General features: G+C 38.1%; 1 protein-coding gene and 1 pseudogene across 2 annotated transcripts; one reads left to right on the top strand and one right to left on the bottom strand.

The window, feature by feature from the left end:
* Positions 1-5,459: 5,459 nt before the first annotated feature.
* On the top strand, positions 5,460-6,502 carry LOC149039569 (uncharacterized; annotated as a pseudogene).
* A 1,804-nt stretch (positions 6,503-8,306) lies between these two features.
* LOC149039570 (uncharacterized) lies at positions 8,307-15,461 on the bottom strand. Of its 2 annotated transcripts, none has more exons than XM_089181702.1 (2): positions 15,321-15,461; positions 8,307-8,848 (listed from the first exon to the last, which is right to left on the bottom strand). In XM_089181702.1, exons 1-2 carry the CDS (start codon positions 15,370-15,372, stop codon positions 8,499-8,501), a joined length of 402 nt encoding a protein of 133 aa, XP_089037828.1. In that variant the 5' UTR covers positions 15,373-15,461; the 3' UTR covers positions 8,307-8,498. The 2 variants fall into 2 exon arrangements, with proteins under 2 accessions (XP_089037828.1, XP_089037827.1); XM_089181701.1 differs by lacking the exon at positions 15,321-15,461 and adding an exon at positions 13,677-13,835.
* Between the last annotated feature and the right edge of the window lie 306 nt (positions 15,462-15,767).

Below are 15,767 nucleotides of genomic sequence, written 5' to 3' on the forward strand. Positions count from 1 at the left end.
AACTTTGTCATGAATGTTAACCCTTTAACTCCCACAAGTGACCAAGACAGAATTTTTCCCTACTGTATTAATACAATATCAACCAGACAAGTGATGGGAAGAAAGACAAATATAAATTTGGGGATAATTAGTTGATCCAATACTAAATTCTCTGAACTAACATTGTAAGAATTGTATGGATGATAGTAAGGAGAATTACAAATTTGATCTAAGAGTTAAAAAGTTAATTAGGATGGCAACCAAAACATCTGTAAACCGTAATAACAATTACCTTTCCATGTTAACAAACCATAATGAAGCATGATATTAATTAATTCAATCTCACCCAGTTTGAATGTAGAATTAAAAGTCTAATTAACTTACTAAGGAATAGGAAAAAGCTCAATGTGCTTTTCCTGCTTCTGACATTTTTAATATCACAAATCAATCCCACCACCACTTCAGTGTGATTTCTTTGATGGTGTGTGCTTTTACCCATGGACATCCATTCTTAGTATATATCTTTTACCAGCTTACATCTCAGAAGAATCAAGTCCACTCTGGTAATTTGACACATTGCAGGCAAACCCTACAACTGATTAACTTTTATTTGAATAAAAAACATAAAGGGAAATAGAAGAAATTACCTAGCACAATCCAAGTTTCCCTTAAGTATTCTGTGATGTTTCTTCTATCATGTGGTAAACTGAATTTAAAGTTTACCTCATTTTACCGTCTTCTGTTTATTTGTTTGTTTGCTTTCCAAACAACATTCACTATTGTTGCCAACAAATGCAAGGAGCATATAAAATGTGTACAGTTATGAACACTTTAATACCTTAGAGTGACTATAGCATCTAATTTCTCTTTCCAACATCATCCCGGAATCAAGCATTAAGGTCATGAGAATAAAGGAAATGATATTCAGCCGGAGAACCTCTGGACTGTTAAAACAAATTCTCCTTGCCAGTACATTAGGAGATGTATAGACGAAAGTATGGAGAATATGCATACTGATGTTAGGGTGTAAAGTATTAAAGACATCATGTAATCAGTTTTCTATATGTAGAGTATTGCTTGAATTTATAATTGTGGTAAGTGCAAGTACCTAATAAACATCATTCTATGGTCTTCTACTCTTCCACCCTAGAGGGTGCCTTGTGTACATACAAATTGAAGCTGCAGTGCCTTTAGTAGCTTTTTTGACCACAAAGATCAACAAAGAACAACAGCCACACCAAAAAATCTTTTTAAGCACACCTCTTCAATGGTATGGGTACACACAACTGACGTGTTTGAGTGAAGCATGTCGAGCATTAAGGTATTATTGTCAATCTGCTTTTTATTACTTGCAAACAGCTTATTTCCATCAGCTTTGAAAACTTCTGTATCCTCGCTTTCAAAGAAAAGCATTTCCCATGAACATTTCAACATTACAGACATATGAAGCTAATAGCAACAGGTTTTTCCATTGTTTCAAATTTTAATTAAAGAAATTTGTACTATCTCTTTACATGGATGAAAAGAGAATGCCATTTATGAATTTTAAAATAGTAAATGCCAAAAACTAAAGATGTAATTTGCAAAAACAACTAAAATATGGCGTATTTATTCACTGAGATTCTAATCATTAGCTAGCACACAGGGATATAAAAGAGGCTTTGTGGAAAAATACCAGGCAATAAAATTAAAGATTCAGGAGAAGCATATGACATCAACTAGTTTACTGACGTTCGCACCTATATTCAATCTGGAAAGAGAGCTCTGCAACTCTTCTGTTTTATCCTCTCACACTTGAATTAGAACATAAAATTCAACTTAAGGCAGGTTAAGGAGGAAATCAAAGGAATGGATAAATGTTACTTAAAAAGAAACCCCATACAATAAAAATAAAGCCGAAGCATATTACAAACATGTCTATGCTTCTGAATACAGCTTTAATATGTATTTTTGAGCAGTTATCTACATATGTAAACCGGGTGTAATATACGGCCGTAAAAGCGATTTTATTCTAACCTTCCTCCTTGAAGGGTGCCTTGTGTATCAAATATATCAAATTCAGTACCTCCAGAGTCATAAGCCGGGCTTTTGGGGCTACAAAATAATAAAATAATCAACGAGTTATAACAGGCCAATTTATCAAGAGTCAATTAAGTATATTTTCCTAAAATCGTATGGAATGTTTAAAATGTGCTTCACTTTTGCTGCATATACGGATTTATCGTTCTTAATTACTGATGAAATTCCGAGAGTGTGACTCAATTACTTTAAAAGAAAATATTCAAGCAGGTTATAGAAATGGTTCACATATTGTAAACTGATACTGTGTTAACAAAACCTCCCTAAATTATGGAGCCGATACGTATTGATCGTTCATAATCACTTAGGAAATTCCGAGATCGTAACTCAATTAATTCAGCAGAAAATATCTCGGAAGGTAACAGAAACAGACTTTCAAAAACGGCTCTTGAGTTCGAGAAATGGAAACAACAATACTTTACGCTAACCATGTGCTTACCAGCATGCTTGTGAGATCAAATTGCCAGGAACCCGTTTAATTATACGATCGCAGCTCGGACGCCTCTTGCAAAATGTGACGACTATCAATTTCAGAGATTGATTCTTCAGTTTCCACGTTCATCATAACCCGAGCAGCAAGTACGCCTCGAGATGTTGAGCGTAGAGAACGTGGTTCCGTGTTTTAGAAGACAAACCATATCCTGAAGTTCGAACGAATCGAGTAGAAAGCATGAAAACATTGCGCTGAAAAGTACCATGACCAGACAATGAGATTCACTTATCCCGCAATAGGACTAAATCCATTTTAACCCTGAGTTTGTTCGCACGACACAGTTGCGGTCCGTAATTTAATTCTCTGATGTTTGACGGGTTTTACATCACGTTTTACATTACCGCTTCAGACTTAATGTAAACATGGACATCGCTGACTCAGTCTCATTTTAGTTCAATTTAGGGAAAGGCCATTACTTCGGTCTCAGGGTAAAACAACACTACTTCGACAAAGCGTGCTTTTTTTTAATGAATGAAGTAAATCCTGCGATAGTTAACTGAAGAGAGAAAGAGGTAGAAACTTTCCCTCAACGTTCGCAATCATTTTAAAACTTTTCAGGGAAAACAAAATCCGTAAGATAACTTCTTTAATTTTCCCTTAATAACACGACTGTGTTAAGCATTCCAAACGACAGTAAAAGAAATACCTTAAAGAATGGGAACAATTTGAAATGTTATCCGAGCAATGAACCGGCGCGAGGGTTTTTAGGTGATGAATGCCAAAGTCATTGTTTTACTGAAACATGATTTTAATTTTAAACTGAAGTTAGTGTCAAACGACGATTGGTGAAAAAGGTTTGAATTTTTCTGGGCCTTAGCGTGAGAGAAAACCCAGATAAAACAAGGTTCGCTTTTCTTTGTTGATGACCTCTTTTTAGTCTGTTTTCAGGAGCGTCTTTATATTTCCTTCTCGCGTTGCTCTTCGCTAGATATTGGCCTTTTTACTTGTGTCTTTTCTTGTTCTCTTTCGCGTTCCTCTGGCCGCATTCTACCTGTTTTGGTGTCCTCTCTAACTTTCTTGCGCGTTTTTTCCGACTCGCTTTACGCCTTTTACTTCTTGCTTTTTTCGGTAGGTAAGCCGTATTCTGCCTATTTTGGTGTTCCCTCTAACTTTCTTGCGCGTTTTTCTCGACTCGCTTTACGCCTTTTACTTCTTGCTTTTTTCGGTCGCTTTGCCTCTTTTTTTCAGCCTATTTTTAGTCAAAACCCTATCTCCAAGAACTTGAATTATAACAATTTCCTCCCGTTGACAAAGCATTAGCTCTGCCGGTATTGTTGCTTTGCGAGTTGATTAGAAATTACTGAGAATTACTGTTCAACAACAACCTCACCAGTTTGATTTCCCGCTCGAAACGCGGGCGGCTTCACACCTACTAGCCCACGTGAAGCCCTCGTGTATATAATACCTAATCGTGTGCCCGCGGTAAGCTGCTCTAGAGTTAAGCGTTTGAGTAAGTGTACTACATTGTCGTATGACGGTGTCTCTCGGCGCACACTTATGGGGTATTCAAGTTACGAACGCAATCGCGCCTGCGCGTTACTTTCTCTCTCCGCCCTTCAATTACGTAATAGTTAAGATAGTGCCCGCAATGCAGTGGGCCGCGCATACGAAATTTAGCACCTTGTACGGTTGGTCGTACTGTCTCAATTCCAATTTTTTTCGGCTTGATGGGTTACTACTATTTCCTTTAATAATGGGGCTACGCTGCGCTTGCTACGAGCTCCGCTGTAATTAAGGATTTCCCCCTTAATAACAGTTCGCTCTCAAAATTCTTTTCGCAAGCAGAGAAACCATTAGCAGTGCTTACACGGACTAAGCCTAAAAGCGGAGCTCCCATGTTTTTTTCCCGCACGTCTCTTCAACAAAACTAAAGCCCCTACTATGGATAAAGTGCATGGTAACATTAATGGTTTTTCGTCTGCTCTGGTGCAAATCACAAGGATAAAAAGGTATTTTCCCAGGAAGTCCCTGCATGAAAGAAAATCAAATCGAGGAAAGCCAGGTGATCGTGAAGTGTGATCGTGTAGTGTGATCGTACCAGAGAGAAAAGTCCTAAAAATTACTGCTGCCGGTGAAAAAGACTGAAATTTAAACAACAAGAGCAGAAGTTGTCACATAAATATTCCTTCCATATCCTGCACCTTAGGGTAAATCAGCAAGCAAAGGTACAAGCTGGTTGACTTAGGATTATCTTATTCTTTTGCATCATATATATGAGCACAATGTAAATTATAATTATTTGAGCTCTGCTCTCATTTCATCCGTTGAAATTCAGTTTAGGCCGTCGGAAGCTACTCTGATTCGGGGCTCGATGGCGGGTTTAGACTAATCACGCGCAGGCATTCTACAATTTGATCATTTTTTATCTCAAGTCCCACGCACTTGAGTACAATTAGTAGCATTTGCAGTTCATTGATCCCGAGGACCGGTGCCTGGGATGCACAGGAAGCGGAAGTCTCATCGTAAACCATGTCGGTTCCACTACCTCTCATTAGGCAAGGCTACAAAATGGCGTCAGCCATGCCAGTCTTGCCAGATCCGAACGAAACCTTGCAGCGCTCTCACAGAAGTGATGGGCTAGAACCAGCGGCAATTGCAAGAGACCGTTCCTCGCAGAAAACAAAAGGAAAGTACAAAAGGAGAGGAACAAGTGACACGAAGAATGTCTCTTAATACACAAGCGCACTGATCAGTTTCCTGAAAAAAAAAAAAGATTACGATATCAAAGTCGAAAAAACAGTCTATAGCCGAGTCAATACAGCACACTACCTTTAGCTGAGCAAGCATGCAGACAAGAAGTAGTGAAGGAATTTCTGAAGGCAGGAATTCCGATCAGTAAAATCGACAACCTGCGTTCTCTGTTAGAGAAAAATGGCCATCGCCTTACCAGTAGCTCTAATCTTGCTCGAAGTCAGTGAATGCTAGTGAGCTAGCTAGAGTCCTAAACGAGGCACTGTGTGTCGAATTTGGAATTAGAGCTAACTCTCCACCAGCAGCTATGAGGAATGGGGCCAGTGTAAATCAAGTGACGCTGAACAGAATACAATTTATCTTCCCAAAGTTGTTAAACGTTGTGTGTTTTTCTCACATGCTCTATAATGCGGGCAGCCATCTGATAATTCCAACCATCGTCTTCAGGAGTTGGGAAACCTATGAATCCGATTTTTTCGCAGCTACCGGGCAAAACTGGTATGGAACGATCTAACAGGCCGGGAGGCAGTTACTGGAGCAGTTTGGAACGTTCCAAGATTTGTGCAACTACGAAATTTAGTATCAGATTCTGAGTCCCTCGTCAACCTCAATCCGGAGCTTGCTGTGATCATTGATGTTGGGGAGAATTTTGTCAAGCCCATGTACTTCTTAGAAAAAGATGGTCCCATCGTGTTTTCATGCTATGAAAAGCTTAAGGCTGTTGCTGATGCTTGTCAGGCGCCACACTTTTCAAATGTGTGGTGCAGTGGTGGCGCAATTGCCAATGGAGACCCGAACCAGAACGGAGCGGCCCTAGAACAGGGAGCCAAGGCTTGCGTACAGCCAGCAATTCAGTGGTTTTTACGGAAGTTCAATGTGGATCTTTAGGATGCAGTTACGGCCTTCAAAACTGCAAGAGTGTTGTGCGCGTGACCATTGGAAGGTTAAGGCCAACACGAGTTAGCGTAGAAGCCTTCAGGACTTTTCCATTCCTCGACAATGACGCTACAATGGACGGTTTTGTCAGAGAGCTGCCACAGTACATTGCTGCTACTGAGATGGGGCTATCGAATGCGACGGAAGAAAAGTTGATGTCTACGAAAAGAGGTTTCCTAATTGGTCTTCTGCAGTCAAGAAAGTCTTGTTTGCTCAACCTTCGTCTGCTTCCGCAAAAAGAGTTTTAGCTTGCTTTTGGCGTCTTTCCATAAACAGCAAGGGAATGCACTTTCTGACTATTTGCAAGCAATTGTAATGCTGTAACAATCGCAGATAAGCTATATGATAATATAGACTATTTCTAGTGTGCATAAAAACCTGAACCACACGTTTATTTGAATTTCATTGTGGTATTCATTTCATTTCTTTCTTGTAGACCGACGGCTTCTACTAAAAAAATTATTTTTTTTAGGCCTATTTGCAATTTTTTCAAAGAGCAATTACAAAAATTAAAAAAAGGCATAATTTTGGCATAATTTGGCCAAAAAAAAGCAGTGCTACTAGCATGATATGCTACTTTTACTAGCACAGTCTATAAAAGACTAGCTAGGCGAGGTGGTGGCCCGCTTGAACGACAGAGACAACACGTTCATCGAAAAACTGGCAGATTACCATTGATTTGTAGGGAAAATCAGAGTCGTCACTACATAAACTACAAAGTCGGAGAAACTGTGAAAATGCATGGTATGGAACTCTTGACGTGTGATGGACGCGAAGTTGAATACAACAAGTAACTATGTGAGTCTATAGGCCCATGAAATAAGTCCGGGACATATGTTTCAAAGATGTTCAAATGATTCTGACCTTTTCTTTTTTTCGACTATCCTCAAGCTAAAAGTTGTTTTTGTCCAGCGGATGGAAAGGATAGCGATGAAAACTTGAAATTTCATGGGGCCGTGACTGCATTAATTTACCTTATTATTGTCACCTTGAATTTTGGGATTACTTCACCCATCTATTGCATGATTCTTTTGAAATGCCATTTACCGTATGTCCCAACAGAGAACTTCTATTTTTAAGCTTCATGGCAAGAAAAATTAAAATTAGTACTCATTCGAAAAGGGAGGTCGCTGAAATGTTTCCATTCTACATTTTCTTGTACTTTGCATTAAGGAATGTATTTTGGAAGATCTTTGGACGTAAGAAAAAATGTGTATCTATGTACAGATGTATCCACTTATCGAGAAATTTTTTTTTTTCAAAAAAAATTATTAAAATCTGGAAATGAGAAACAAGGATAATTTAGCGATGCCGAGAAAGCATAGCTTCGTGGCGGTTCTGCGACTGCGTGTACTTGCTTGATTTAGTTGATGCTATATCCAGGGTTGAGAATGAATAAATAGGCCTAATGTTAGAAATCTCTTAGCTTAACGTCGATTAACGTTTTGCGCTTTTTTGGACAGCCTCATTAGCGAAATGCAAGTTAATCCCAGCTATTGCTTTTACTAGTTTCAAAATAGCGCATTATGTTCGCCCCAAGAGGTGAATGATGTTCATTAGCCCGAAATAGCCAACCAATTATCATATAGAGATATGTAGTTGGCGATTGAATAGGAGGGGCAGACCGGGGAATATTAAGCTCGAGGTCACGAAAAACGGACAGAGTGTACGTAGATCTATACATCATGACCGGGAACCAATTACTTTCCTGATCGGCCCGATCTAACTTAGTCGATAACCATTTTGTCATATGAACGCCGCTGTTTCTCTTTATCCACCTTGTTTCTTGAACAATATGTTATCATTAAATCTCCGTTTGAGGCCGATGGTGCTGACAGGGCCAAAGAAGAAGTCTTGTTCCATCGCACGGCGCGGCGATAAGAGAAAAGAAAGAAAGAAGGAGAAACAGCGGCGGTCATCAAATAAAATGCTATTTGCTGAGTAAGTAATGAATTCGTCTGACGAGGTATGTAAGGACGAACAGCTCGTGTCCAGGCCATTACGAACGCCTTAGAAGATGCACGTGAGAAAGAAAAAAAAAGAACAAAGATAATAGTGCCATGGGCGGCAGAATGAAACGATTGTGAATGCCCTTTTATTCAATCACACGAAATCAAGCCACAGAAAGTAGATTTCGAAAATTTTATTGGAAAAAACAAAAAGCGAAAACCATTAAAAACTAGTAACAATTGCCAGCAGCGCTGATTACATCTAAAACTTTAGGAGACCAAGCCAACCGAATACAAAATAAGTCACTTATTTTAAAGTTTAAATGAGCAATAAGGGAAATGAAAAGTAAACTTGTAAAGCCTTCCATGGTTTACTTCAGCAGTGCTAGGCCCAGGACAGAGGAAATGGTCAACAGGATGATGTTGGCAGTGAAGTATGAGCTTGCGTTACATCCGTCTTCAGAACAGCAGCCAATTGCGCAATGGTAGTCCTTCGTAGCATCTTTCGCTCGATCACAATCGGACTTTAGGCTGTCACAGGTGGATTGGGAACCACATCCATTTGTAACAATGCCATCGCTATCTTTGACTTTAATCCAGTATCTGTAGCATTTATCGCCGTACGGACACGATTGTAAATAGCTGCCTTTGTTTTCTTTCAACTTGCTTTTGTTACATATGTCTTCAGTACCGTGGCAGAAATAACATCTTAATGCAAAAGCTGATGAATTAGAAAAGGAAAATGATAAAAAGGTTTGTACAGACAGCATGTTACTTACAATGTATTCTCTGGGGTTTAAAGACCTACTACTACGTGCGTGCGCAGTAGTAGAGTGAATGCGCTATTCACTATTTATCAAGCGATGGCGGTATTACTATACTAATAGTATAGAATACTGCAATAGAATACTATAATAGAATACTATAATAGAATACTATAGGAGACAAACAATATGATCTCATATCATTTTCCCATTGCGTGACATTTTCAGAAATACAGAAAGCTGATGATGTAATCCATCAGGGACTCTTCCCGAGGAAATGAGTCATGGCATTGCTATCTAATACTTCTCAGAGACCCATACTTTTGTACTTGATTGGGCAATTGCAATACGTGCCTCGTTAGGCCCATCAAGGGAATTCCCCTCCCCTCACCCACCTCCCAGGGTGTATATTCATTCAATTCACTTCAATGGACATTTTGCTTTGACGTCGGATTCTCAAGCGCAAGATAAATGTTTAAAGTTTTTATGAGAAGTGCATTGAGGAGTAGACACAAACAGTGGAATCTATAAAAGCGGACACTCATGGGACTCTCACTACTTTCTACTTTGAAAAAAGTGGTCTCACACAGAGCCATCTCAACTATACCACTTTCCATTTTATCGAAACAAAAATGGAAATAATTTTATGGAAATAATTAATGGAAATAGTGTTATGGAAATAATTTTATAGATACAAAAGATGGAAATAATTTTATGTAATTATTTTATAATATCAAAGCTTTGGAATACTATTGAAGACAAACGATGTGATCTCACACCATTATTCCATTGCGTGACATTCTCAGAAAAACAGGAAGTTGATGATGTAATACAACACGGACTTTTCCCGAGGAAATGAGTCATAGCATTGCTATTGTTTTGAGGTCACATAATAGTCGCATGATTTTTTTTCGACCAATCAGCAAGTCTCTGATGCGTCGAAGAAGTGAAAGATACCAAAATACTAACCAGCTTATTTCATACGACAATAGTGGTTTTCACGCGTTGGAATTTAAATAATGGTTACTCACGCGTCGCAATTGACACTGTTTATGAAGATTGTAGTTCTAAATAAATCTCATATAGAATGATTGATGGTAATGATGCAATTCATGATGAATTTAACATCTAAACACTTAACAGACTTATTGTCCTTTTTGTAATGAGGAACTTCAAGAACACACAATAAAAAGTGAGCCATGTTGTGAAAATATGAAACTTGAAAACGATAATGTGTATGTGTATGTGTATATTGCGGTCAGGTTGATAGATACGACACTGAAGTTGTTGATTTTTATGATAATAGAAATAAGATAATCCGAAAGTCCGTTTATCATCGAAAGTATCACATTCAGAACGCAATCTTTGATATATGCAAAAGATACAGTATACAAATATCAGCGAACGATAAAAATAAGGTACTAGAGATTTTATGAAAAGATCGAGAGTATGTTACCTTAGATTAATGCTGATCGTAAAAGATTGACCAACATCAAATTACTTTAAAATGAACATTCAAAATAGTGAAATAACTATACAAAAATATACCAATATCCCAATCACAAAGAACATGAGCATTTTACATTTAATATTGGAGGGGAATTTAAAAACTAATTGGGGATGATATCAAAACAAACATTTGTTATTCAAAGGACACATATCATCAAAACCCTTAGCTGAGTCAAATAATCTTGATCGTCATATGATTTGCTTCTCATAAAGGATCGCAAATCAACCAGTATTTTTTTCGTATGATTTGTCAGAAAAACGACATGGCTCGATTTTTTCTTGTAATTTTTTATTTCACTGTATATCTGCTCCAGATATGGTCCCTAATACAATTGAGTTGAGTGTCATACCACCTGCGTGCTATTGTGCCTGATTCACCCCACTACTATTCTTAGCAACAAAGGTCGCCATTTCGTTTCTTTATTACTCGCCAAAAACTATCAAATGCACTCAAAAGCCTAAAATCGAAAAAAAAGTTTACAGGAATCGACCAATCGAGCGAGCGAGTGCCATTCTCCACATCATATCTACAACTCGCTCTTGGGCATGCACGCGATTCACGAGTTAAAAATGATGGAAAAAATTTTCCGTCTAGGAAACCGGTGCTCAAATCTAGTGTTGTGGATGCTCCCTTTGGTAACCCGACAACGTGAGACATAGATATATCAATCCAACGACCCCGTGTATCTTCAAAATTAACAATCCTAGAACCGTTTGTAATATTTTTATTTGTTACCTTGAGATTTAAGTAGTTGCAGATGCCTTAGGGCTGTTTTTGAAAAAAATCTGATAAAAACCTGTTTCTTAAATAATCAATTCACCTCCATTTTTAAAACCGAAATGTGATGCCTCCGACGTTATTGTACTGTTTGTATTAGATAAGTCTCTGAGTGAAACGGGTTTTTCTTTATTATGCTCAAGATTGTTACTACAATAGTATTTGTTACGATTTATAATAGAGTTATTTAATCGTTTTATATCGGTGTCCTGAATCTTTTTAGACAGGGGATTTTGATTGTTGACAAGATCAACTATATCCTTTAAAATATAACCTTCTCATTGAAATTGATGACAACATTGTAACCGTGTATATGTTATCCCAAACACTTGTTGAGACATCATTGTGGAACCCTTTAACACCATACGTTATGACATAAACTTGTAAATCTTCTGTATAACTGATGCCAGATTTATTTTTCAAAACCATATCAATCATGAGATAATTGGGAGTCACGTTATTGTTTTCATGAAGATGAATTACACACTAAATGTATTTGTTGATGTTCTTGAAACTGTCTCCATACTGTTGGTAGTAGATATTTGGACTGTTGAAATGTCAACTGATGAAGGAAAATAGAGTGAAAAAAACGACAGTATATTCACTAGTTGCAAGAGGATACATATTCAGACCTACACTTTACTGCTATAAAACCCTTTGCTTGAATCATGATCAAGATGGAGACTTTCTTAAAATCTCAATTAGTAACCTTAACACCTGTCACATCGTCTTTGCTGAATTTAGATGAAGGGTTACGAGATATTGAAACACGTTAACGTCATCATGACTTGAAATGGAATGATTTAGTCTGTCACTATCAAAGTATTTCTCATAGTAGGTCGATTCCCCGATGACTACAATAAGTTTTGTACCGCCAGCAGGTTTCAAGCGCGCCAACAAAGGCTGTTTGTTGAGCATCGAGTAACCAAACAACATGTATGTTGTATGTTCATTTGGTCTATGTACCGAACTATTTGGACAACTAGAATTTCCAGCAGATGGATTCGTGAGGTCTCAAAATAGAATCCTGTTGTTAATGAGGTAAATCAAGTCGCTATCGACCGTACACTTTAGGTGGGAAATGCCTCTAGTCGAATAGTCATGGGGAATTGCAAAGATGTCAGTCAAGAATAGCCGAGTTTAACTAAGACATTCAAGAACTGGTAAAGGATAATTATTCTAAAAGTTAACGGTGGATGCCTAAACTTTGAGTCAAAAGTGAGAGTCCAGACAAAAAGCGGTCTCCTGATATTCAATTTTTCGTGCCCACTTGGGTAGTGTATACCTGTGGGTTAATTTTTAATATCTTCTATACCCTCTTGGATAGTGTATACCTGAGGGTTACTTTAAATCTTTTCTATACCTTCTTGGGTTGTGTAAACCTGAAGTTTACTTTTAATCTCTTCTATATCCTCTTGCGCCGAAGCTTGTAGACGGAAAAGGAATCAACGCAGTTTCTGGACTTTAAAAGTTCAAAACCATGGCTTGTATTAAGAAGGGTTTGTCGGAGTTAGGCCTAGGCCTTCGATCATGGAAGTGAAATCAGCTTTGCTCGTGCCGCTTTTTAGGCTATTTTTGAGTTTCTTCTTTTTACGTGTTTTAAATCGTTCATATTATATGTTGCTGTAACATTTTGCCAGGACTATTTGTGAACCTTGTGTTAGTGATTTACTGTTGTCTTCTTTAAGATATGCGAGAGAATAAGCTTACCATACCGCCCTTAGGTTATTTTGAACTAGACCCGTTAAGTTTCTGAGGCAATTCTTTGAACTCTTGTTTCTGGACAATGAGCGAACAAAGTAAAGTTGCATCTGCAAAATGACTATAAATGTAGTTATCGGAAGTCGCAGTTTTTTCCATTTCAGTCGAGGGGAGCTTTTTTTAACCTTTTTGTGGTGATTCTCGGATGTCCTAGAATTTTCAGCGAACGCCTCATGACAGCGAGACGTCAAACCTTAGCTTGAATTACATATGCAAATTGGCTAATAATTTGCTTAACTTAATTTCACATAAAATTTTCTTTAGTGTCCTAAAGAAGATCAAGTTAAGCCTAAATCCAAACTACATTTATATATCCTCAATATTGCAAAGAACAAACAAGAAGAAGCGTTAGAACTAAGTTATGATTCTGAACAAATTAAGAAGAGCCTAAACCAGAGTCCATCCATTGCACAGAAATCGTTTGGAGACAATGAAAACTAACCGAGATCTGAAGGGTTTCCATACTGGATTTCTTCCTCTAGCTCAACTTAAGATTATATATTTTCATACAAACGCATAAACGAAAGCTGTTACATGCATTTTCAAGGATTATTGTACGGTTCACGGAGAAAAAGCCCATCATGCTGGCGGCCGAAGCCGACGAAAATACTCGACAGTTATTTTGCGGCCGTTTGATGTTTTTCAGTGTCGCATCATTCAGCGATGCTTTTAATGAGACATAACATTTCCTGTGGGATAAATTTACAATTTAATCTCCAAAGTTGCACAGTACTCACCATGTGCAGCCATGAGAACGACAACAGTCAGAGCGAACAGCAAACGATTCATTTTTGAGGCTCCTATCTTGTGTCGAAGTTGAACTCTTCGTGCTTCACCGAAAATGTACAGCCACGCCAAATTTATGCATAGCATGGTCACCATGGGCGTATAAAAGGTAACAGACAAACACAAATGGTCCGGGGGAGGCATACGTCACCCCTGTGTTCCTAGTCCACAAATCATTTCATTCAATGTTATTAGTGTCATTACGTTACTTTGTGGGATTTAATTACGTCGTTGAAAAGGAACACAAAGTGTGTCATACTGCGGGTTATCCTGGTCAGATGTGGAATGATGATCGCCCATCTTCAAAAATTGAAGGTGGTCCACAGAGATGATCCACGAACTGTGCACATGGTTGTAATTCATGGACCCCCGGTTCATGTCTTATAAATCTGTGATACTTGACAACGCGCAATCGTGTCACTGGCTTGTGTAAAGCGTATTATGAAACCGGTTTAACAAGATAAAGCACCTACGAAATCACCCTTTGGCGCATTGAGCCGGCATGAAAAATGTCAATCCAAAATGTCATTGTGTATAGTAAAAACACTCGGATTTCCCTCGAGGTTTCACATTAGTTTTACATATTTTTGACATTGTTAAATATTGTTGACATTGATGGTCAAAAATCTCTCAGGCTTGGCGGAACATTTTGTCATTTGGGTGATATTTTTCAAGTTTTCTGAAGCAGTACATTTGTGTAGCAGTACATTTGTGAGATAACACAAAAATTCAAACATTGTCGTAAGAAAGAACCACATAACGAATCGTTTGCTGTTCACTCTGACTGGCATTGTTTTGAAAGCTGCACATGGTGAGTACCGGGCAACTTTGAAACTAAAGAAATTGTAGTTAAATTTGGAAACAAAATGTTCACGCGTCAGCTTGATTTGGGCACCTGTGGGATAATTATTGATTATCTTAAAAAAGTCGAGAGTGGTCCAAAGTGATCCACGAACTAGGCGCATGGTGAACGTTCGAACTCTCGCTACTTTGGCAAATTATTGACCTTTAATGCAATAAGATCTACATCCGCTCCCGATCAGGATATTGCGGTCTTTTTGTTGCTGCCAACGTACGTTCTACAACTACGACTATATTTTCTTTATTAGGTTCTTTATTCAGCAAAGAACAAGCTTAAAAGTCAGATTGGACTAAATTGTGCCCTAGAATATCAAGCTAAGCGTAAATCCAAACTACATACATATATTCCCAATATTGTAAAGATCAAACTTGAAAGAGCAGTAAGACTGAGTTATCATTCTGAACAAATCAAGTCGAGCTTAAATCAGAGTCCATCCATAGCATAGAAATCGTTTGGAAACAATGAAAACTAACTGAGATCTGAATGATTTTCATACTGGATTTCTTGTCCTGGTTCAACTTAAGATAATATATTTACTATACAAACACATAAACGAAAGCTGTTACATGCATTTTGAAGGATTACTGTATGGTTCACGGCGAAAAAGTCTGTGGTGGCGGCTAAACGCAATTATAATATTGGACGACTATTTATCAGCGATGCTTTTAATGAGACACAAAATTTCTTGTTGGATGAATCTACAATTCAAACTCCAAAGTTGTACAGTACTCACCATGTGCAGCCAACAGAACAACAAGTGTCAGAGTGAACAGCAAACGAATCATTTTTGAGGCTCCTATCTTGTGCTGAAGTTGAACTCTTCGTGCTACACCGAACACGTACAGCCACGCCAAATTTATGCAAAGTATGGTCACTAAGGGCCTTAAAAAGGTAACAAACAAATATAAAAGGTCGGGGGGGGGGAGGGGGTGTATACCACCCCTGTGTTCCCAGTCCACAAATCATTTCATTTAATGTTATTGGTGTCATTACATTACTTTCCGGGATTTAGTTACGTCGCTGAATAGGAACACAAAGTGTGTCATACACCTGGTTTTCATAGTCAGAATTGGAATGATGATTGCCCATCTTTAAAAATTAAAGGAGTTCCACAGAAGTGATCCGCGAACTGTACACATGGTTGTAATTCATGGACCCCCAGTTCATGCCTTATAAATTT

The sequence above is a fragment of the Pocillopora damicornis genome, chromosome 9 (genome assembly GCF_964200805.1).
Source record: "Pocillopora damicornis chromosome 9, jaPocDami1.2, whole genome shotgun sequence".
Classification (NCBI taxonomy): Eukaryota; Metazoa; Cnidaria; class Anthozoa; order Scleractinia; family Pocilloporidae; genus Pocillopora; species Pocillopora damicornis.

Coding starts and splice junctions, on each gene's coding strand:
- LOC149039570 (XM_089181701.1), bottom strand. CDS start 13,821: ATGGTGACCATGCTATGCATAAATTTGGCGTGGCTGTACATTTTCGGT. Junction 8,849..13,676: donor CGTTCTCATGGCTGCACATG/GTGAGTACTGTG, acceptor CTAATTCATCAG/CTTTTGCATTAAGATGTTAT.